The sequence below is a fragment of the Homalodisca vitripennis genome, chromosome X, assembly GCF_021130785.1.
Source record: "Homalodisca vitripennis isolate AUS2020 chromosome X, UT_GWSS_2.1, whole genome shotgun sequence".
Classification (NCBI taxonomy): Eukaryota; Metazoa; Arthropoda; class Insecta; order Hemiptera; family Cicadellidae; genus Homalodisca; species Homalodisca vitripennis.
In genome coordinates, this window is record NC_060215.1 from 73413128 (window position 1) to 73438342 (window position 25215).

A 25215-nucleotide genomic window follows, 5' to 3' on the forward strand; every position below is an offset into this window, starting at 1 on the left:
GAAGAAACTGTTCTTTTGCTGGCTTACAGATAGGCCAAAATACAGTATCACAAAGGTCGTCTTTATACAGGACCTTCACTCAGCTACGCTGTAAAAATTTCGGTTTCATTGTATTCTATTGACATCATTATGTGAATAATCCTTATTCACATTATAAGTATTGTACAATATCTGTAAAATTTTTAAACGAGGTTTTATAAGAAAACTGGTGACCGAAGTGATAAATTATGTCATTAACGTAAAGAGTAATCTGAAAAAATTCAGATTTGTGAGTAGTAGTTAAAAGCACTAGTTGGAACTAAAGTTACTTAAGAATATAAACATTAAATCAGTTCGAATTTTTTCTAACCCAGGTGTACAAATATAGGACTCATTTAGTTCTGTTTTTGTCTAATTATTATATTGATTTATAACTTTTGTAGCCTACAATCTCTTCAAATAGTACTAACAGCAATTACAAGCAGAAAGAACCATAATATTATTTTACTTAACGGGGCTATTAACATGCTAGACTTGAATTGCATTCATTATGTTAAGGGTAAGTTATGTTAGATACATGTAACCCAATCCGTGAAAGGAAATTATAAAAAATTAACGAATGTTATAAATATGGGCTTATTGCTATTGAATCAAACGGTAGTTAAAAAGTCTTACGCTTTTGCGAAACGTCTGTACTCACAATTTGCATACAAAAAGATAAATGTTAACGTAGGTATATAGTACGTTTCACTGCATCAGTGTTCAACGTAATTTTTATATGCGAAACATACGAAACTAATGTAATCATTGTCCAGATCATTCAAAATAAAATACAGTTAATTAATTGTTGTAATATCGCGGATTAATGTGTGTGGTGCAACAGGTTACATAAATAAAGTAAATACACTTACTTCCATTATCAACACGTTCAGAAAGTATTATATTGACCAAAGTTAAGTTATATATAGTAGTGGAATCAAAAATTCTACTAGTAGAGTATGTTCCGCCATACATATAAGTATTATTATATGATATTTTATATTTCTTTTGATATATGGACCAATCTACTAAAATATTCATTAAGAGTTATGAAACAAGATTTATAATCAAAACATAGTCAATAATTGTTTAAATGGTTTAAAATGAGAATAGTTTGTATTTCTGAGGGAAATTTCAGGTTTTGTGAAATACTTCTGTTTGCAAATTTGCTAAGCAACGCTGGTTTGCGAGGTTTTTGAGTGAGAAGAAAACGAACTAAATCCCTCAAATCAGTATGAATATTGTGATTGTGATCAAGTATGAAGTATTATTTAAGGTTTCAATGTAGTGTATATTCCTAATAAATCATGTCGGTATTACCAATAACCGAAGAAATAATGGAGGTCGATCATGATAACAATACAGATGAACAGAAAATGTTTACTAAAATCAAATATAAAATTACTGGAAGGGTTGAAAAGGAGGTTAGTATTTTCAGCTACCCTAGTATGTACTGATAAATACATTTTAATTGTAGGTAGATTTAATGTTGTTAATATTAACCGGTTTAAATATATTGAACTTTGTGTGATTTTCTTGACATTGATTTTGTTGAAAATTTAAACCTGGGTTTTTAGGGAGCCTTACCTAAGGTATTGGCATTTAGCTAAATTAACATTTATCTTTACATTTCCAAAAGAAAGAATCAGTGTAAAACTGCACATGGATTTTTCCTAATAGTTCAATAGATAACTTCCCCTAACTGTCCCTTCTACATTACATGCCACATCAGGGTTTAACCCTTTATAGGGCAAACAATATTTTTCCCATTTTGCTGGAAAGGCTCTCCGGTCGAAAAATCAACCACCCTGAAAATCTTGAAATGACCAACCACTTTTTTACCATGTTTTACATTTTTAACGATTTTGTTTCACTGTAAATGCTAACACTAGACATTACAGATCACTAAATAATTTTTTTTATGTTTATTTAATTTTTTAGAGGGCGGTTGAATTTTTCAACCGGAGAGCGTCCCCGCAAATGAACTATGTATGTGTTTGCCGGTTTAAAAATCAACCACTTAGAAAACTTATGAAATTGAAGGAAAAATTAAAACAATAGATTTAGCAATACATTTTTAAAACTGCCTTTTATTTATACAGAATTGAAAATTGCACAATATTGTGATACAAAATCTTGTCAGTGGTACATATTTACACCTTTAAAAACATATTTAAAAAATTGGCCATATTTATATATGAATGTACCTATGTAAAAAAGGAAAAAACAAATATAACAATTAGTTAGATAATAAAATACAAGTATAAATGACACTTAGTAAAAAATTAAAAAGTCCTCCAAATAATACGTATGCTTCTGTGTCACGATATCCTAATGTTACTATTTTGGAACAACTAATCAGTACTATGGAACGGGGCAAAACACGCCTTACATAGTGCAACCTTGCAAGTGGAACATTCTATACTTGATCTTTCGTGCTTGGCTGTAGTACTACATCTGGCATATCTTCTACTTGATGTAGCAACAGGAAAATGTTCACCCACATTTCTAATGTTGACGGTTTTTTTCCTATTCTTCCACCAACTTTCTTTCCTCTCTTACAAACCGCTGGCGAGTTTGTTGTTTTCCGGCTGGTAAAATTTCCAATTAAAAACTCTGCACCAAGTTTTCTTCGAAACATCAGTTGTTTCATCAGTTTTGTTTGTTTTGTTTAGCTATATATCTGTACAAAATAAACGAATTTACCATAACAGAATCCAAACAGAAAGTAGAATATTTTAATCCACCATTTCCTAGACTTTTGGGCAATACTATAGCTAGACAGTAAATGATCAAAATGATCTACACCACCCATGTACAGATTATAATCGGCCACAGCTTGAGGGCATTTAACTTTAACTTTTTCACCCCTTTTAGTTCTTCATTTTATAAAGTCAGCTAACAGTGAAGTATTCTATAAATTATACATTTTTTAGACAAAATAATTTTTATTTGTTACAGAAATATCTACTATTTCATAGGTCTATTTGTTTTGGTAGCTATTAGCATAAAATACCTTTCCAAACAGAAAAATTATGTAATGGTGGAAAATTATAACAGTTTGTAAAATTTTGCTATCATGTAAATACCATATTATTGTACTTTTGGCCTAATATCTTGCCTGCACTGATTATTTATATCTTAAAACGCCCTAATTTATCTTTTGTCATAATTTAAAGTGTTATACTAATGTATGTAAAACTCTGAGGACTATATATATTTTTTTATAAATATTTTCCAATGTCATGATTTTTAGGTTAAGTGTAGAAGCAAAGACAAAATTGTAGTTAAATAACTTCAAGTGACGGTGACAACGATGAATGACTGATAAATCAAATGCCTAAAGCATTGTAAATAAAATTAAGTTATTACAAAGAACTTCATATTTACCAGTCAGGAGATAAATTTGATATTAACTCGCTATCACACCAAACTGCTGCTTGGTTCGCGAGCTGGAAAGGTCTCTGGTTGATAAATCAACCATTTGCCACTCTTCAGATTAAAACTGACAACAGGAAGCAACAGGCAAGCTGAACAAAATTAGTAAGCTTCCATACAACCTACCAAGCTACTGGAAACAACAAGAACGACAACTGCATGCTCTGCCTCCGAATTATGAACCATATTGTAAAATGGTTGAATTTTTAACCGGAGACTGTTCCCGCAAAAGTAATAAAATTTCCTTGCCCATACAAAGGCAAATTAGGTGGTTGATTTTTCAACCGGAGAGACTGTTAAAGGGTTAAGGCGCGATGAAAATGTTCTTAGTAGAAATGTTAAAAGCTCATCAAACCTTTTAGCAAAAATATTTACTCTATAGCACTTATTAATGTCATTGGTGTTCAGTGGGAATTTCAATAATACTTATCTAAACACAGTCTGACTTTCTATAATCCTTGAACCTCCAGAATCAATATTTAAGTTAATAAATATATTGGTGTTAAAATATTTAAGACCTTTATAATGAAAATATTTTTGGGAAGAGATTTGATTAAAAACCGTTTATTGAGAAAATAAAACTGTAAAAGTATGATATAAAAGTCTTTTCTCAATCAAAAATTAAATTAAATAGTATTGTGGTTTTTTTAAATAAGTTAATTTTAACGTCATTTTATATTTAAACAGCTAATTAAGCCATACTAACATTACTAAATCGTAGCCTTTTTTGTTTTGTTTAAACCTCATTCAAATTGAATTCTATTCTATTAGCCTAATATCTTCAATAGAGATCATTAAAAAATTGCTTAAATTGGTTATACTTAACCTCTTACGGATGTCGATTATTTGAAAATAAAATCTGAGTATAATATAACCTCAAAAAATCTCCAGTCTATTACAGATGCTGAGACTAGACGTTTAGAAGCGTGCCTTTCCTTTTTGTTTGTAGCCTATGTGTGTCAAGCCATGGTGTATCAGCACCGCTTTCATAGCAACAAAAAATATTTGCCCTATAACACTTATTAATATCATTCAAGAATCAAGAAATCTTTATTGTCTTTAAGCACTTGACAATGCAATGGACAACGTCACTTTTTCTTATATCTAAAAGGCCTACTCCTATCACACCTTTAAAATCCCATAATACAAGTGTAATGATTAGACAGTAAGTTAAAGTAAATGTTATATGTACATGGTAGATGTGAATAACGCCACAATTTGGTCATTAAAAAGAAAATAAAAGTAAAAATGGTTTTAGCAGCATCTCGTTAAATATAAAACATATCTAAAACATTATATATACAATAAATTAAATAGTAAATAAAACAATAAATATATAACAATAAAACAAATAAAAAGTAACAATAAATAGATAACAATGCAACAAATAGAAATTTACAATAAAATAGGTTTAACAACAATAAATAAATAACAATAGATATAACTATTAACAAAAACATAACTATTAAAAAATTCAAGTACTAATACCACAGGTTAAGTAGTCATTTAAAGAATAAAATGTATTATCAACAAGCCAATTACTCACAACACTTTTAAATCTACTAATGGACATATTCCATGCTTTTTCAGGAAGTTTATTAAAAAGTTTAATCTTCATATAGATAAAAGTGCCTTTGGTTTTCTCCAATCGAACATTCATCTGTTCAAGCGTATATTTTTTTCTTGTACAGTAGAAGTGTATTTCTTGTCTACTAATAAAACTGTCTAATTGTTCTTTGATACTAAGTAAAGTACAATAAATATACAGGGATGGAAGGGTCATAATTCTAAATTTTTTAAAAATTGGGACACAAGAAACTCTATTGCCAACATTTGCAATAATTCTAATTACTTTCTTTTGCCAAATGAAAGCAGTTTTAGCACTAGTACTATTCCCCCAAAGTGTTACACCATATCTGAGCTGGGAATGGAAAAAGGCATAATATGCTGTGATTAACATTTCACTACTGATACTATACTTTAGTTTCCTGATAAGGTATGTAACCCTAGCTAATTTTTTACAAAGAAAACTTACATGTGCATCCCAATTTAACCGATTATCCATGTATATTCCTAATAGCCTAATAGGTTCTGTGTACTTACTATCAAAGACACAGTTTCCATCAAGAGTAAAAATTAAATTTTCTGTTTTACTATTATTTACCACCAGAAGGTTGGCTTTAAACCACTTAATAGCTTCAGTCATTGCCTGCTCCTGTTCTAAAATTAAAGTTTCCAGATGTTTATTGCTATTTAAAATAGTTGTATCATCTGCATATAGAACAGACCTACAAGGCATATTAAATGAAAAATCATTTATTGCTACTATAAACAGAAAAGGACCAAGTACTGAGCCTTGTGGTACTCCTTGTAAAACATTTTGGAAACCAGATACATCTTTATTTTGTGAAACCATCTGCCTTCTATTTTGTAAATATGATGAAAATAAACTTAATTCATTATTTTTTATGCCATAAAAATGTAGCTTTTTTACAAGCAGGTCATGAGGAATACAATCAAAAGCTTTACTTAAGTCAATTAAGGTAGTAGATGTCATCATTTTGTTTTCAAAATTCAGAATAACCTGTTCTGTTACAGTTTCAACCACTTTTACTGTGTTTAAACATGGGAAAAAACCAAATTGGTCCGGACAAAAAAGATTATTTACAACAAAAAAGTTATACAATTGTTCTTTGATACAAAACTCAAATATTTTACTAAGAATAGGAACTAATGAGATTGGTCGATAGCTAGAGGGGTCAGTCCTATCTCCTTTTTTTAAAAATTGGCACTACTTTTGTTACTTTTAATGCTTGAGGAAATGTTCCTTGGTCTAGCATCTTGTTAAATAAATAAGTAACTGGCTCTAATATTATGTCAATGATGTCTTTCATAATTTCATTGGAAAAATCATAATAATCCTCACTTTTTGAGGTACTCAACCTAGATGTACAATATAAAACATAATTTCTTTCAATATTTTTCCATTTAAAATCATTTTTTAATACACCCTTATTTCTTATGTACTTTTCTAAATATTCAAGAGCAAGGTTATTATCATTCTGCTGGTCAGAAGTATTAATTATATTAGAAGGTGAAAGTTTAAAGAAGTTATTAAAAGTCCTAGAATCAATAAAAGTTTCATGATTTTTTCTTCAACCTTATTTTCTGTATTAATTATTTTCCAAGCAGCTTTACATTTATTTTTTTAATTGGTAATATATTTCTCATTGAATAATTTTTTCTGTCTTTTAATTTCAGATCTATACAGATTTTTTGCTCTTGTGTACACATTTTTACATTGTAGTTCATGAACTGTACCCTTACTGTTCTTAAGCTTATCATACAATGCAACTACTATTTTCCTAATATTTTCCAATTCTTTTGTATACCATTTACTACTTAACCTATTAGTATTGTCACTATTGCCTAATTTAATATCTTTAAAAGGACAGCACACATTAAAAGTGCTTGTCAAGACAAAGTTAAAATAATCAAATGCTGCATCTACATTAGTAAAACGTTGTAGCTGTGACCAGTCTACATGAGTCAAACTTTCCCTAAAATTTTTAATAGCATATGGCGTTAACGTTCTAATGGTTTTAGTTGAAATACCTTTTTTTATACCTGCGTTTGGAGCACCAATTGTGTGAAAATTTGCACAAACTGCTGCAATTGGTGTTCAGTTGGGATTTTAGTAATACTTATCTAAAAATAGTCTGAAGTTATATATAATACTTTAGCCTCCAGAATCAATATTTATCTTAATAAATTTATTGGTGTTAAAATATTTAGGACCCCAATATTGAAAATATTTTTGTGAAGAGATTTGATTAAAAACCGTTTAGTGAGAAAGTAAAACTAAAAATATAAAAAAGTCTTCTCTCAATAAAAAATTAAATTAAATAGTATTGTGATTTTTGATTAAAAAAAAAAAGTTACTTTTAACATCAGTTTATATTTAAACAGCTAATTAACCTGTTGACGAGTGCGCACGGCATTTGCCGTGCCGCTATGACGGTCCATACTGAGTGCCTCATTGACCAGTGACAGACTTTTAGGGAGTAAAATAAAAAACTTTTAAATGTTAATAAACTTGTTTATTATAGTTTAAGTGTATATAAATATACATTGTAGATTGTTAAAAGCAATCATCTCGTTTTAAAACTTTCCTAGTGTATGATACTGCTCAAAACAAGTATATATACAAAGGGCGACCTCACATGTTGAACATTCATAGCTGGTTTCTTTTCTTCTTTGTCCAGTTCGAGTGGTGTGTTTACACACATAGCACTGCCTGAGTAGTTTACGCTTCTTTGAGTCATTCTGGGGGAGTGGCCTTATAAAATGGCGACCTTGGAGGCGTAGCGGGTCTTGTGTCCCGCCTCCGTAAAATAGTTTTAAAAGTTATCACCAGGTGCCACCACGATATAGGACTAGCAACACTGTACAGCGACACTATTAGGAACGACTGAAAAGTTCCAAAAATCTCCGCTAGACATCACAGTAAGTCAGTGAGAACGAACTGACAGTCATTAGTCTGCAACGGAAAATGCCGTGCTCCCTCATATGGGACCAAATGGCAAATGCCGTGCGCACTCATTTGGTTATGTTTTGCGGCACTCATCAACAGGTTAAGTCGTACCAAAATTATTAAGATTCAAGATCTTTATTGGCTATTAACCCTTTTGAGTGCCGGAGCATCGCTATTTGCGATCCTGCATTATATGCAAGAAATGCCAGAATCGCTATTTGCGATTTCTGCAGTAACGCTTATATTTTATATAGTATTTATCTAAATTGGCTCAATGACTATACATATGATTTAAAAGGCTTCAACGTAACTTTTTATGAAAGTTTTGTTGCATTCTGGATAGATTCTGATTTTTACAGCGGTTTTAAAGAAAGCGAGTCAGTCGAGTTTAGAAACGGACGAGCCGTCACATGTTTTGTTTGCGCTGAGGTTTATTTCACAAATGATTGTAAATATTTAAAATTTTTAAGTGTAAAAGGGTTTGTATTGTTAGTATCTTCATATTATTTTGTATTTGTATGTTGTTCTAGTCTGTGTGTAAGTAGAACAATTACTTGACCGTGAGTTACAATGATCATAAGCAGCTAGTACTTTACTAAATACATTTGTATACTTTTTATGTTTGTTCAGTGATATTTATAAACAATGAGTCGTAAAAACATTGCTGACAATGAAGACCTAGTATTGCAGGCATTAGATTCAAGCATTAGCAGTGTAGACAATACACAGAGTGTTAGATTAGGGTTAGGCGAGGGTGACCAAGATACAAATGACCAATATTCAGACAGTGAGAGTGATCTTGACGTTTTTGAAGATTCTTCCTCAGAATTACACGATACTGATGCTGACATAGATTACTGTCCATCATCTGATAATGAATCAGATTTGTCTAATACCAATGTAGGCCTAATGTTTACATCTACACTTAAAAAGCCTAATAAGAGAACACATCCTGAATTACAAGGTAATCAGAAAAGGTTGAAATTAGGCATAGGCCTATAACAAAGAAGTCCTATTTATAGTGACCATAGTTCCCGTGACATTGATGACCCAGACATGACAAACAATGATGATGAGCTGGCGCCTTTTGACATCCGGTTGCTTGATCCTCCTCTGATTGGATTGAAGTTGGGCCTGACAAGACTTCCCCCTTATTCCAATTGGATACAACGAACTGCCTGGACCAAAACATATGCCTCGTCCTGAATCTAACCCTGTTGTTTATTTTTATATTTATATTATATTATTTTTATATTATATTATCTACTGAATTATTGTTTAGTAGTCTGACAAGAGAAATAAACAGGTACGCAAACCAGTTCATTCAAAAAAATTCGGACTCAATGAAAGATCACTTAAGAGTTAGGGAATGGTTGCCAATGACTACTGATGAGATGAAAGCCTTTGTTATTACTTAGACAACAATTTATAGGCAATTTATAAACAGACAAAAAAAAGGCAATTTATAAACAATGGAAATACTATCCAAGTCTTGAGACACTGTCTATAAACGAGAAACTTTCTAGTTTAGTAGCGGTTCATATTTTCATATTTATTTTCCACAAACTTTATTTATAAGTATAAAAAAAGTTTGTATATGTATTTTTTTAAAGAATTAAATGGAGTATAAGATAGCATAACTGAAAAAGAAAAAATAAAATATTTCAATAACACAATGTTGTGTCAAAATAAAAACAAAATGTTTTTGTTCATACAATTTTTGTTAACTTTTTTTATTGGTATAAAATCGTTAGATGTCTAATGAATGTATTACATTTATAAAGAAAATATATTTATGTAGAAAACAAATAAATACCCAGGACATTATACCAATAAATAATTTTGTTTATTAATTTTTAACCAGACCCTTGCAAAATCAAGCATTTTGACTCGGCATTTTATGCATACCATATAGCAAAACGCTGCGGCACTCAAAGGGTTAAACAACATGTTCAGTTACAATAGGTTTCGTCATGAAAAATCATTTGACATAAAAACTAATTTATACCCTTCATTTAGTTATATATTTATATAACAGTTGTGCATTAACCAGATGTATTTTGTAACAGATCAAACATGTTGCACTTAATGTTCTCGTCAATAGAGTAAAAAGCTTTTGTCTTAAGCCAACTTGAAATCCTTCGTTTAAACTTATTAATTGGTAGTTCTCTTATAGCTAATGGTAGTTTGTTGAATAATCTAATTTGTTGAGAATTGCAACTATTGTAGGTCCGAGTTAGTCTTACTTGAGGTGCTACAAGATTATATTGAAACCTAGTGTTTGTAATCATATACTAACTCATGAGAGATAAAGGTGTTGATATTTTCTCTAACATACATTAAATTCTGATATATGTAAATACAAGCAAGAGTCATTATTTTAAAATTTACAAAAAGACTGGAGGACTCTTGATTAGATAGATCTGCCATTAACCTGATTGCCTTTTTTCTCCCACACAAACACTTTTTTGGAGGCACTAGAGTTGCCCCATAGATGGGTACCATAACAAAGGTGTATATGGAACAATTCGAAGTGGGTCATTAACAATAATTCAAAATTAACACACTACTTAATTTTACGTAGGAGAAAGATTACTCTAGAAAGTTTTTTACAGACAGCTTCCACATGTGGCCTCCAACTAAGTTTACTGTCAAGTACAATCCCCAAAGAGCTTAACAGTTTTAATGTAGTTATCGTCTAAATCTAAATTATTATTGCATATAAAATTGTGTTTTGAGTCTTATTTTAATTTATAATAAGGTTATCTGCTGAATACCAATCTTTAGCTTGTTGAAGAGCATTAGCTAATTGTACATTAAGTTGCCACACATTCACATTAGAACAAAGAGTTGTATCGTCTGCATAAAGTAAAGACATGGATGAAACATTAACATGAAAATCATTAATAAAGACTAAAAACAAATAAGGACCAAGTTCAGAACCTTGGGGAGCACATACTACCATCTTCTGATACTGTGACGAAACATTGTTTACAGTAACCATTGTTGCATTCTATTTGTTAGGTAACTTTGAATCAACTTTAATTCTTTGTTTCTTACACCATAGAAATGAAGTTTTTCAAAAGGAATAGAGTGAGTAACAATATGAAAAGCCTTTGTTAGGTACTATAAGGGTAGAACCAATTACCTGTTTGTCTTCTAGACTCCTTAGAATTGAATTTACTAGACATTCTATAGCCTTAGCAGTAGAGTGATTTGGCCTAAATCCAAATTGGTTTTTGTAAAGTAAATGGTTTTCCATAAAATATTTGTATAATTGCTTAAACATTCAGGTTTCTATTATTTTACCAAGTGTTGGTACAATAGTAATACATCTATATTTCTCGGATATTTCTTATAGGCCTTTTTAAAAATAGGTGTAACTTTATAATATTTTAGGCAATCTGGGAATTCACTTACAGTTAAGATTATTATGAGTGAATCGTTTACAAATTTGTTTGCTTTAGAGATAGTCCTGTTGTACAGCTTCTTAAAATTCTTAACCCTTTATAGGTTGCCTAAATTATGTTTAATTCCCTTAACGCTCACTGGTCGAAATATTGACCACTTGGAAAACTTCCTTGTGCACACCCAAAAATACATTCAGTTTCTTTACGCACAACTCGTTTAGAATCATACAATATTCCTATTTGTTTGTATGTGTGTCAGCCATGGCGTATCAGCACCGCTTTCATAGCAACACAAAATATTTGTCCTGTAACACTTATTATTTTTTCAATAATATTTATCTAAAAACAGTCTGAAGTTTTATAATGCTTTAGCCTCCAGAACCAATATTTACCTAAATAAATATGTTGCTTTTAACTATTTAGGAGCTCAATAATGAAAATATTTTGTTTTAATAAATTTGCTTAAAAACCGTTTAGTAAGAAAATAAAATTGTAAAGCTTTAGGAAAAAGTTATTTTACCTCTCTTTGAAATACTTGTATTAGTATATTAGTTGCTCTTATGGCAAGAACAAATAATCTGAAGTATATTTTTATATATATTTTGTATTGTTAAACCTATTTCAAGTTTGTAAATAATTAATACACTGTTTAATATTAGAGTTTGGTGCTGTACAATATTTTATTCAAATTACTGTAAATAGGTTAAAGATAGTAAAAGTACTGTAAATAGGCTATAGATAGTAGCACTATTTGTTATGCAGGATATAAGCAAATCTGCTTGAAATTATCTCAATGATTTGATTACAGGTAGAAAATATACTCCAGAAAGGAGGTGCAGAGGGATTCAGTTATTTCTCTGACTATGTGACACACTGCATTGTGGGATCTGACCCTGTAGACACAGATATCAGTGATGCCACTGACCTCTACGAGGTGCCAGCAGTGTCCCAAGAATGGGTCATTTACAGCCATAAGTGTGGCAAACTCTTACCGTATCCTTAAATGTTTCACTGTATTAAGACATTGATTTTTTTTAATCCATTGGCTTATTTAATGTTTCCAGTGGTGTGTGAATCAAAAGTAGCAATTAATTTGACTAAAAAATGTAGAGGTTTTCTATTTGTATAAGTTATTTGTGTCATGGGTTTTTATGATTCTGTTTCAAAGAAACTAAGCCACAGTTTACCATTGAATTAAATTGTATTTTATAAAGTACTTATGCTAGTTGTAAATTGTATTGTATAATTGTTTTATATTCTTTGATTTTAATAACATTTGTTATATGTTGAATACCCTTTAGAACACAAAATATTTTTGAAACCTACAGACAACTGTTCCTTTTTCAAGTGTGGCCTATATTATTGATAGTGGATGAATTCTAAGGATAACAGTTTTTGGGATATTTGCCATTGTTTTATGTTACAAAACCAGAACATAACATTTAAAAATTGAAATTAATTCTCTTCCTCTGTCAAAAACATCAATGAATGGAGATGAACCCAAAGTCAAAGTTGACAACAGAACAAGTTGTATGTCAAAAGAGTAATATATTTAACATGAATTAACTTAAGTGCCATTTTTATGCTAAACTAGAGTTTCAATACTTGACTATCAAAATTTGTATCTTACTATTACTCTTGTCTTTAAGCCATATTTTTGGGTTCACTTCAATATCAAAAGAAACTAATTTTACTTAAAAATACTTCTAAGATTTGGTGCCCCTTAGTCTCATAGTAAAGAGATTTTCTGAGTTTTGCCTTAACAGATCAACAGTACATCAGCGTTCAGGGGTGGTGAAAGACTGCTGTTCACAGGAGTCGTCGCCAGTTTTTCCAAGTTATCACAAGAAGATTGTAAAAAACTTTGGGCAATGCTCAGATATTATGGAGGTTCTTACAACTCTACGTTTACAAAATCTACAACTCACTTGATTGTATCAAAACCTGAAGGGGTAAATATAAAATCAGTTGTTAAATTAAAGTAGTAATTATTTTTCCATATTAGGTTAATAATTGGAAAATTAGTCTTTTGATAACTACTGCAATCTTAATATAAACTGTATATAACTTATTAACTGTGTGTTAGCCAAAGTTGATATACAATACACTAAACATATTCAGTGGATGCAGACAACATTGGCTCTGTCCATGTAAAGAAGATTAACTTTGTGTACTAGACCTAAAGAGGTAAATTATTGACATATAATCTTTTGTCTGTTAAAGCTGATACATGAAATAAGTTCTGAAGAAACACAGAATATCTGGCTATATACAGATCTAAGATGTTTTTTTATTGTCATTGTCATTAGGCACAAATATTGATTACGCAATAGACAAAGTTAAAGGATACCTGTGTCACTCTATATGTATTTTGTATACAGTTAAAGTAATCTTTTCAAATCTATTTGTTTGTATAATATAATGAAAAGATTGTATAATATTCTAAATTAAATAGATACAGTAGCTATAACAAATAAATAAATAACTATATATTAAGTAAAATCCTAGAAATAAGAATGGGTTTAAAACATTACTGATCTGGTATCTCAGGTCAGGTAATATAAACAGGGTAAAAAGCCATTTTCCTATGGTAGCTTTCAATTTACTGACTGTTACATCCCATGCTCTTTCTGGTAAATTGTTGCATTCTTAAAAACATGAGGACATTTTAAATTTGATGTAATCTTACTAACGATTTAGCAAATATATATTTCTTGTATGGTGCCTATATACATCTTACATTTTTATAAAAAAGCTGTTCAATTTCTATTGCACTTGGAATAACAAACAATTAATATACGGTACATACTAGGGAATTGTATAATTTGAAATTATTTAAGTAATGGCACACATGGATCACAATTACAGACATTCTTTAAAATTCTCAATTATTTTTTTTGCCAGATGAATATTTTTCGAGTTTTTGCTGTTTCCCCTATGAGTCACGCCATGTCTTAAAAATTAGAATAGAAAAAGGCATAATATGCATTAATCTAAATATAAAAACAACTCTAAATACTTTTGCGTGTAAATAATGTAAATGTCAATTCCAGTTTAATTTAGATTTACACCAATGTCAAGTTAAAATCATGTACTGTATCTGGTGAGTTATTGACATATAATCCTCTGGCAGCCAATACATTAAAATATATCATCAGCAGAGTCACATAACATCAGCTTTGTCCATGTAAAAATATTGTTTTGTACTGTATCTAGGTACCAAGGTAATACATTAAATATCTTAAATAGAGACACACTAAATTAGCTCTATCTATATAGTTATTGTATTGTACTGTATCTATAGAGTTATTTATGTAAATTCTCCAGTAGCCAAAGCGGATACTATTACACATCTTCAGCAGAGACACATGAGATCGGCTCTGTCCATATAAAGTTATCATATTGTACTGTATCTATTGAGTTATTGACATTAATCCTCTGCCAGCAAAAGCTAATACATTAAAAATGTTCAGCGGGTACAAAAAAATCGGTTATGGCTGTATAAGAGTTATCTGAATGAAGGTAGTTCAAAATGATAAGAAAAATAATAATGATTAAATTACACTGCCTTATGATCTAGCTGTCAAGTAGTCCCAAAAAGTAATAGCCCTACTTCAAGGATTTGCAGCTCAAGTTTATTTAACCAATAAGTTACCATTGTTGTTACACCAGTGACCTATTATTGACCAGTGACCAGTTACATCAGGAACCTAGCAACATTCAATTTATGAGACAGTACAATTTAATAATGTATTAAAAGAAATATAACCATCTTAACTAATAGTATAAATGAAGTTTAATACAGTAGACTTAGTTCAATTTACATTTATGCTAAAATATTAACCCTTAGCGAGCCACAAATAAATAACCAAAACTACTCCTAAGAGCCATACACCTTAAAAATAAAAAAATTCCCTCATACCAAAACCAACTTTTTTTTATAATTCTTATAACGTAAGAGGTAAGAAAAACGACAAAATATTTTTTATTTCACTCTTTATTGTTAATTTACAGCCAAAAAATGATAAAATCATAATTTCACTGAAAAAATTTAATTTTGACATTCTATGTGTTCATATATAAAATTAACAATAGTTGAACACAATTATTGTAATATTTTACAAAAAAACAAGCATATAGTAATTTTTATTTATAGAAAATATAAAGAATACAGTAAAAATTTATATATACAAATTAAATGAAAGCAATGAAACTACAAAATGTTACAATTTTCCAAGTATAAAATAAAGAACACACTACATTTTACAATATTATAACATGAGAAAACTTATAAATGATACTTATTGAAAATGAGCTACATATATGTGATCCTTAGGCGTAGGTTTGTTGTGTGTGGTACTGCTCAAAACACAGGTCAGGATGCAAGGCAGGCTTCGACGCACACGTCTTGTGCACAATAAAGCCCTATATCACGATAATAATACATAAACTAGACTGTACATTGATTAAAAATATTGATTGACATCAAAATTGAAAAGATAAATACGCGGATCGAAAATGGAAGGGGCGAATAAACATCTACCTCACGGAAGGCTACAGGCAGACTGAGCGCGCGTCAGTAGACGTCGTTGGCTCTGCGGGAGACTATGAACATCCGGCCGCCCGCCATTTTGTCGCTCGAACAAGAGCCGTGACCTTCAAAATAGACACAAACGGTTGTCCCTTGTTTAAATAAATCTTATTTAACAGTTTTTACTAATTTTGTTACCCAGAAATACTTTTAAATAATATATAAAAAAAATTGATTTTGCGTCAGTGGCTTTTAGCGCTAGTTTAGGCATGACGTCTAGTAACGTCATTGGCTCGGAAAGGGTTAAATTAGGATCAGGAAAACATATATGTGCACTAAAACATATATTTTAATATATGCACTACTAAGCGAGTTAGTATGTACACACCATGTTATATACCGTAATATTTACAAACGACTTTTTCATGTAAATGTCTGTTATTAATCTCTGGTTTTTTTAATACTTTATGATCGGATAGTATTTATAGTATAACCTCTATGAGCGCATGGCCAGTCTGATGGGCAACATTCATCTGAGCATCAAGGCGTATTAGTTTTCTCTTTAGTTGTCCTTGGCACTGATATGGCCAACATAGAATTCCTTCATAGGTTGGATGGCCAGTGGCCAAGAAATATGTTCTGAATCTAGAAATATTGTCTTTGTGTTAGGATGGTTGTAAAGTGCTGAAACCTATCGAGTAAAAATTGAACTAAATGAAAAATCTGTTTCCTTACTTTAACCGTCTTTGACTTGACAAATACTAGAAATAAACAGGTGGTAGCAGAAGTTGCAGAGTTGTTGACATTTCATAATCATTGTATGTGTTAAAATATGTTGTGTCATAAATATTGTGATTAACCTAGTTTACTTGTTATTGTGTTAGTTATCATACAGTTTATTAACAGTCGTCAACTTGTTTGTACTTTACAATGCCAATCAAGACCAACAACATTAAGTTCGACAAAATGTCAGGGAAATATGAAATGTGAAGAAAGAGGAAGACCATCTAACAATGTAGATAACAGAAGACTTAACTGCAAATGACATTTTCTCTATCCTCTATAGACTGGCAAAACTAAGGACTACTCTGTTTACAGTGATAGGGACACCAGGGATGCAAAGAAAATGAACTAATTTCTTTTGCAAAATATGCTCCAAAAATCCAGGACTCCCTATTAGCAAGTGTTTTGAGAAATACCAAGCAAAAAGCTAAAAGAACAATGCAAACAAAAGTCCGCCACAGTGATTGCATATATAAAGTGTAAACAATTTCTTTCATTTTACAATAAGTGTCTAATTCTGCTTTCAAATGTAAACCAAAAGTATATTATAATTCCATTTATTATGTCTATATATGTAGCAATAAAACAATTATTTTAAAGTAATTGATTTTTAATTATTTAAATTCAGAATCCTACATGTCAACATTCCAGGTTGTAGTAAAAATAATTCCAAGTTGGTGGAGGAAGGCTGCCATTATGAATGCCGGTCTGATGCTGAGAACAAGCGTGGGCAGTGACACTGGCCATTCGAATGGCGAGGATAACTCTTGTTGTAGTTATTCTGAGCTGTCTTAGAGCAATGAGTGGTCAGTCGAATAGCCAAGCTAAGGGTTGAATCTATATAAAACCACTCAGTAATGTAATTCTAGGATTCAAAACTAGCCTTATTTTATAAACATGGGTCAGCATGTGTTTTCCAAAGTTAGCCTCAGAAAATCGCTCTTCATTACATCAGCCAATATAATTATCCAAATATTATAAATTTTGAAATCTGTAGTGTATATGTGCAAAATTTGAAAATACAAAACATGAGAAATTTGAAATGTACAGTTGTGCTAAATTTGATTCTGACTAAAACAAACCTGTAATATATGTTTTAAGCTGATTTTGATGGTTACTGTCAAATTCGAAAAGAATAAGCTCATGTTAAAGTGAAAAACTACTTTTCATAGAATCATTTCTAAAATTTGATTTTCTAGTTTTCTATATAATGATAGTATTATTGTGAAGATTGAGACTGAATTTGAAAACACCTTGTTGGTAGAGTGGTTATTGACAAAGCAGTAAAATTATGGCTGGAGGCCAACTTTGGATGCCTAAAGCTCCAACAGGAAGCAGTTGTAATTGTATATAGATTTTACGGGTGTAGAATATCCTGTATTTTCATTGATATTATTTTTTATGACTATACAAAGCAGGACAAGTATAAAATTGTACTAAAATGCTGTTATCCTGCATTGTGCCAAAATGTGTTCTGGTTTACAGTGTATCTTTTGCTATTGACCTTTTTAAACTCTTCTGCTCTCTATAGACTACTACAGACCTCTTAGGTGGTTAGTTTCCGGTTGATGATAATGTTATTCTGAACTAAGTTGATTTATTGATGTTTTCAGCATAAATATGAACAAGCACTGAAGTGCTCAGACATCATTCATGTGGTGACTCCAGATTGGCTCTTTGACTCAGTGCGTACATTTAGCATGTGCGCAGAAATATTATACCACCCTCGTCTTCTCATCATTGAGAAACCTCAGCTGAAAACAGGTTTGTTGAGTTAAAGTGTAAATCCTGTGTTGTGTTATTACATATTACAATTATTTGAGGAGTGCATGACAATCCCTCAAAATAATGAAGGCATCCATCGTATTAAAATTTAAAAATATGGTCTATATAATTAAAGACGTTTAAATTCTTTTGTGTTTGGTATTTGGATAGAGTGATCTGTTAAATGGTATTATCTCTGCATTAATTTTTCAACTCCAACCTAATAAATTAATTGGTGAATATTTGTAACAGCTGAGTCACATTTGGTATGTACCTGCTTTGCAATCTACTGGTATTTAGTTAAAGTATGATGTACTTCTTACTCACACCAGAAATCCTTTTCAATAGCTTAAAATTTCTAATGTGAAAAATGCATGGTTTAAGGGTGCCTAGGTCACTATTTTGACACTGATTTGTATTCATTACATTTTATTTGGCCATTATTAGTTTAGATTGTGGTAAGGGGTTGCAAATTTTGAAAAGTTGTTAGAACTATTATCAATACTTACACTGTTTATCTTTAATTTTATATGCATACTAGCTGAAACTACCTGTGTATACTACTGTAATATAGTGCACAAATTATGTTTGTGACAATTACTTTTTCGGTTTAAGGATTTAAAATAATAAATGCATGTAGGACAGAAACACGAGACTTCTGATAGTGAATTGCTGGACAATAAACACAGTCTTTTATAAAATCACATGATAAACAAAGATTTCCTAAAAAAAAATTACTATCAGGCTGCCAGAATAGCTTACTGTACACGTGAACAGGCCACATACAAATTGCCATGGGAGAAAAATTCCATTTTTAAATAAACTCCTGACACTGTTACAGAATAATATTGAGCTTTGTGAATTGTCATGATGAAACATGCCTTAATAGGAAACTGCAGCCATTTAAATTGAAAGTGATAGGCGGATGGAATCAAGGGGATTCCAGGTAGAAAAACTTTCTTCCATACTCAGAACATACATCCCACTTGTATATAAATTCTCTGAATATAAATATCCTCACAATTGTATATAACTATAGAAATGTATCTCTGGTGTCAATCCGTAACATCAGCTGATTGATATGTTACCTTATATGTTTCTCCAAATACAAGCAAGGGCATGTTTTCTGTTGGCAGAAAACTCTTTATAATCTGACAACAGAGAGAATGTATATCAGAGAGGCTGTTGTCTTGCAGCACACACATGTGCACACTTTTGTGTTTTCTAGAAAAGCAAAATCAAATATATCTGTTATCTTATTGTAGCATTTGCATATCAAACAACATCATTTTACTGTGAAAACTCTGATGCTGATTCCACTACAGTTATTGACAATATACAAACATTTAAGTTTCATATAATTTGTATACAACATTTTATCTATTTCCAGTAATATACTACTAATTTGAACAAACATTTTTTAAAAAATTTTTTAAGTAAAGATAACAATATAAAAAATAACTTTTGACAAAAGTAATTGTGGTATTTTTGTAATTTGCTGTTAATGAAAAATTGGTACACGTTTATTTGGTATGTAAAGGATTAAACTCTTAAAAACTTCTATGAAAATAAAAATTTCTTTGTTCTTTTTCAGAATATTCCTGCACTTTCAAAACATTTTCTATGCAATCTATTTTATGTGATTTTATGCAATTCGTTATAGTACTCTGTTCTACATGTAGCAGATCAACACCAACAACACACCACACCATTCACTCAAACAAACATACTTTTTTTGTTAATGCATTATTGCCACATTCACATTACTTCTTATTTTTTTCAAAAGGAAAATTCAGACTCTAGAATTTTGATATTTTACTGATAGGTACTATCTGGAGGGATATTTTTCATTTGTCGCTGATGACCAGAGGCGTTGCTGACATCAGCCTAAGCGCTTATCAATAGAGATTGATATGATGTTTCTAAATTATTTTACCTTGTCAAAATAGGCCAGGCTACTAGAAATGGATCGTTTATGACAATTTAGATGCACTGTAAGTGTGTACAATGCGTTTAGAATAAGTATATAATAGTTACGAAAATGCGGAGACATAATGCAAAGGATCTGATTTTTTTAAGCTAATGTTGTAGTTAGAGATAGCACAGGTTCAAATCTTGCCTGTTGCTGTAGCACTTTTTTTACCTTGTACTGTATCAAATCTCCCCTTTATTCTGTTTGATATAATTCTCACACAGGCCAGTGGCACATGAGAACGGCCAGAATATTCTTAAAATGGGATCGGCCTCCCATTAACATAATGACGAAACAACAAATTTTTTAATGGGGATAAAACTTGACAAGTTGTAATGTTTAAAAAAATTCTACTTGAATTCTTTACCTCATACATGTGGATGTTTTGATCAGGTACTTTAATATGTTCAAACGTTAGCTTTACACGATTCTATATTTATGAATTTTTAAAAGGATTAAGTTACTTGTTATTAACCTTCATGGTTGTTCTTTTCAAATAGATTATCAGTCTACGGCTCATATCACTGGATTTGCTGACGATGTTGTGCCAGATGAGAACTCCAATGGAGTTGTTCCAAGCTCTGAGATCCTACAACAACTTAAGTTGCGAATGCCTTGGAATCAGCCAACTCAGACTGTGTCGTCGGTTTCGTCCACTCAGGGACCCCTCTCATCCGTGAATTCTACAATTCAGGTAGACTCTGATAAAATAAAAACATTTTCAAATCATTTAAAGTTTGCTTTAAATGTACGAAACTAATTTACTCTCACCTTCAAATTTCACTGTGTATGTTTGAGTATTAATATTGTTTTGTTATTTTCACTAATTCAATTTATGTGTTGTAATTTTTCCATCTTAATTTAAGTAATATAAAAACGCTTCATATTTGCAACTATAAATAACTTTTGTTAAATTAAACAAATTTTTGATGGTTTGTTTATCACTTCTTTTGGTTGAATGTTATACATATTTTTGGAATATATATCTGAAGTATAGATAGATTATTCAATAGATTTTACTAAGTGTTTAGCACTTTTACAGAGTAAAATAGAATAATTCTATTGTTAATAAACTGCTACAAAAAGTACTTGTACTAAAGAAGGTAACGTGTTTTGTTTATTCACAAATCTTATCATAAAAATACAAATATGGTAATAAAAATGTTTACAAATTTGTAATTTATGAAGAGTGGCTAAAAAAATGTTAAATTTATAGATTGTGTTTTGTAAAAAATCTATTGAGAATGGGTGAAAGTTCATGCCAGTATTTCAGTCCTTATTCATGTTTTTTTAGAAACAAGTGTTCTCTGGGTCTCAGATGGGGCTTCCTCACCCTCGACCAGTGTCATCTGTACTGCAGCCTGGCCGCCCTATCTTGCCTCAACAGCAGTTGTTACAACAGAGGGCTATTCAGCAGCAACGACTGTTACACCAAAGTGGCATGCAACAATGGCGGCCACAGACTCAGGTGAATCTATGTTTGTATATATCTAGTGAGAAAAGTAGGTATCCTCTTGAGTATTTTCATAACATTGTTTTTTATAATATTTCTTTTCATATTTTTGAAAATTACACCTAAATATTCAGTTTGGATTCAGAAAACTGGAAATGTTGCAAATTTTGAGAGTTGGCCTTCTTTAATACCAAAAAGGAATTCATTTTCATCTTCTGACTGAGTTGCATTATTGTTGCCTGGATTGACCAAGATATGTTGTCAAATTAAAGGCAAAATTGCATTTTCTGATATTTTATCTTCAGGAAGTACTTATCCTTATCGTTCATACAAGGTTTAACCCATTGACTACCAATTAAAATTCAAATATTTTAACTTTCAGGTACCAAATTAATTTTTCATTTTCCAATGGAGATCATTATGTGAGTGCTTAGGGTCAATTAAAAAAAATATTAAACGACCATATAACATGATCAAATTGTATTTTACTATCTTATATGTTAAGTATTTAGTTGCCTAGCTACAATTGGATCTATACCAAATCTACCAAAAAAAAAAAATTATGTGGTTCATTTGCTTGCCTTGGCCATTCCTAAATTTGAAGGTTAGGCCATTTCTTCATCGCCACTTTCACTAAAGATTGGGTCATCGGAGTTATCATCACTCCTTTTTAATTTCATTGAGTATGTTCTAAACACACAAAAGTTACTAAAATTCTCAGAAAAGATTTCATTTTACTGTGATGCCATTTTACATCATTTCAGATGGCAACAACTGAAAACAGAAATGGTAATCAATAATCAATTTTGAGAGTCAACTAGCTTCAAAATTGAACATGTTATATTTTAACAGACTATTGATATAATAGTATAGACAAATTCGAAAATAATCGATATCAGGAATATTTTTTTATGACAAAATTACGAACCTAGTGTGACGTGCAACGCCCATTATCAGTAATTACGTTGCTGTTAACTGATGACAGGCAATATACATCATTGGTAGCCATTGGGTAGACATTTTAAAGGATTGTTTGGGTTTTGTATATAGCATACAAAAATATTGAAATGTGTTATAAGTTCTGTTATTGTTCATGTTTTAAAAATGAATCTGTTTATATCAATACAAGGCATAAGAAACTGAATTTTTATACAATCAGTAGTAACTTTTTACTTTCTCAAATGTCCCCATTGGGGGTGACGGAAAATCTTTTACCCAAGCATTAGTTTAGTTGTGTATAAGTTTAAATATAATAATCAGGTGAGTAAAAAGATGAAAAAAATAAAATGTAGACGACTCAAAAAGTGTAATTTAAAGTTTTGAACATTTGATACTAGTTTATCAATATAATGTTTGTATACATGAGTTTATAAAAAGCGAACTCGAAAAATTAGTAGGATAAAGAGAGCTAAAATATATTGTCATATTTAGAGTTTCCTTACTTCCTGACGTTTCATTGGCCTCCTCAGACATTTTGATCTATTTTTCCTTAATAATTAGGCAATTTTTTACTATAACAGGGTGGCCACCCAACCGGGAAAACTGGGAATAAGCCGGGAATTTTTCTGAGAACTTGGAATATTACAAAAATAACTTTTCCGTCTCCAAGAAGTTATAAAATAAAGTCATTAATTTGACAACTTGTTGAATCAAGAATTTATTAATCTCGAAACATCGTATTATACGCGACGTACACCAGAGTTTCATTTGGAATTCACCAGGCCTGATAAGATGCTTTTTGGAGAAGAAAATAGTGGGTAAGCTATAACAAGTAACGCCAAGAAAGGCACATTTGCTTCCGACATGTTGCACAGCAATGTCAAAATGAGCTGTGGGCTGAGTGGCAGGAGAAACATTTATTGTCTAGAATTGGCGGCGGATAAGCGGCATCGTGTGGTATTGCCCTGCCGCTCTCGTCTGTTAGTGTTCCTCAAATGCACACCACATACATTCAACTTTAAGTCGCTGCTCAATCCAAGTGCTCACCGCCCACCACTTACCACTCGTATTTACCTGAACGACTTCTTCGCACACGTGATGATCAGTCGGACGATTCGAATTATTCAAACCAAATAGCCCCACATTTACAAGGAGCCTTATGTCATGTTGTTTCGTAGTCCATGGTTATAATCTAACGAACACGTTGTGACAAAGCACAGCCTTTCGTGCGTTTATTTACTTTGTACTTGTGTTTTTCGTGATGGGATTATTCTATTCTTGCATTATATTAAAGGCTAACACAAAATTGATAACATCAATTGTGCTTGTATTCTCGGTGCAACTGTAGAAGGTGCTCTTCTGTACTAGTGTCTATGTACTTACTGATCGCAAACAAATCGCACTTCGGTAACTTCAGTAGCAGATAACTTTCTGATGCATTCTTGCATTGGCCATCAGTGGGATATATATTGGGAGCCACAGTAAATTTTCGGGATTAACCAGGGCTGTCGCCAACAATGAGAATCTGTAGAAACGTGCATTATACATGAATTTCGGACTCCGGTAAACATGCGTGGATGTGCGTGAATTTTTATAATGTTCCCGGAATTTTTACTAGGGATGGATCATTTCTTTTCAGTCTTTTTCAATACCAACAGAAATCCTTAAATACAATTGAAAAATCATGATTTCACAATATCCTATTGATATGGGGAAGCTGAATCTCGAATCCAAAAATGGTTCTATTCATGGACGACTACTGATCGGCAGTACGCAAATTACCAATTGCTAAAATGTGTTAGTGCTTTCCGTATGAAAAATGTAGATTATATAACCAAATCAACAAACTGCTGTAGTTTAAAAATAATATTTTAGCCATAATTAGTATTTTTTATATTTATTTGACGCATTGTCGAGAGTCCATGTATATCCATATATTTTTACGTACATGGAATATATTTTGGAAACTCAAATTATAATATATTCTTAGGCTTGCACCCCTTCCCCCCACAAAGGATAAATTGACCAAGTAAAGTTCAGATGAAAGTATTTGATGAAGTATGAGATGGACCGACCTTTTGTACCGGCGAAATCATTGTCTCGTACTGAAAGTTGGTCCACCGCAAACCTCTAACCTGCAATCTGTGTTGGTATTTATTTGTTATCTTTGTTTATTCCGTATTCGACATATGTATTTTCCAAACATCACAGAAAGGAAAGTTATTAGGTATACATGATGTTCCGTCGACGCATCGAAAGATATAGAGATAAAAACTAAGGAGCTTAAAATAGATGATAGCGATAAATCATCACCAATTTTATCACATATCACTAGTGACAAAATGCTAGAGCACCACAGCTTTGCAGCGTTTC

The 25215-nt window shown here is 31.3% G+C and overlaps 1 protein-coding gene across 2 annotated transcripts in view; it reads left to right on the forward strand.

Annotated features, from left to right (window-relative positions):
- The first annotated feature begins 1239 nt into the window (after nt 1-1239).
- LOC124369209 (PAX-interacting protein 1) overlaps nt 1240-25215 on the forward strand; it is a 121101-nt gene continuing 97125 nt past the window's right edge. For both annotated transcript variants that reach the window (XM_046827046.1, XM_046827047.1), the window contains exons 1-6: nt 1240-1442; nt 12209-12393; nt 13175-13352; nt 18328-18478; nt 20951-21144; nt 21745-21918. In XM_046827046.1, the coding sequence (XP_046683002.1) occupies nt 1326-1442; nt 12209-12393; nt 13175-13352; nt 18328-18478; nt 20951-21144; nt 21745-21918 (999 nt within the window). In that variant the 5' untranslated portion in view covers nt 1240-1325. The remainder of the gene's footprint in view (nt 1443-12208; nt 12394-13174; nt 13353-18327; nt 18479-20950; nt 21145-21744; nt 21919-25215) is intronic.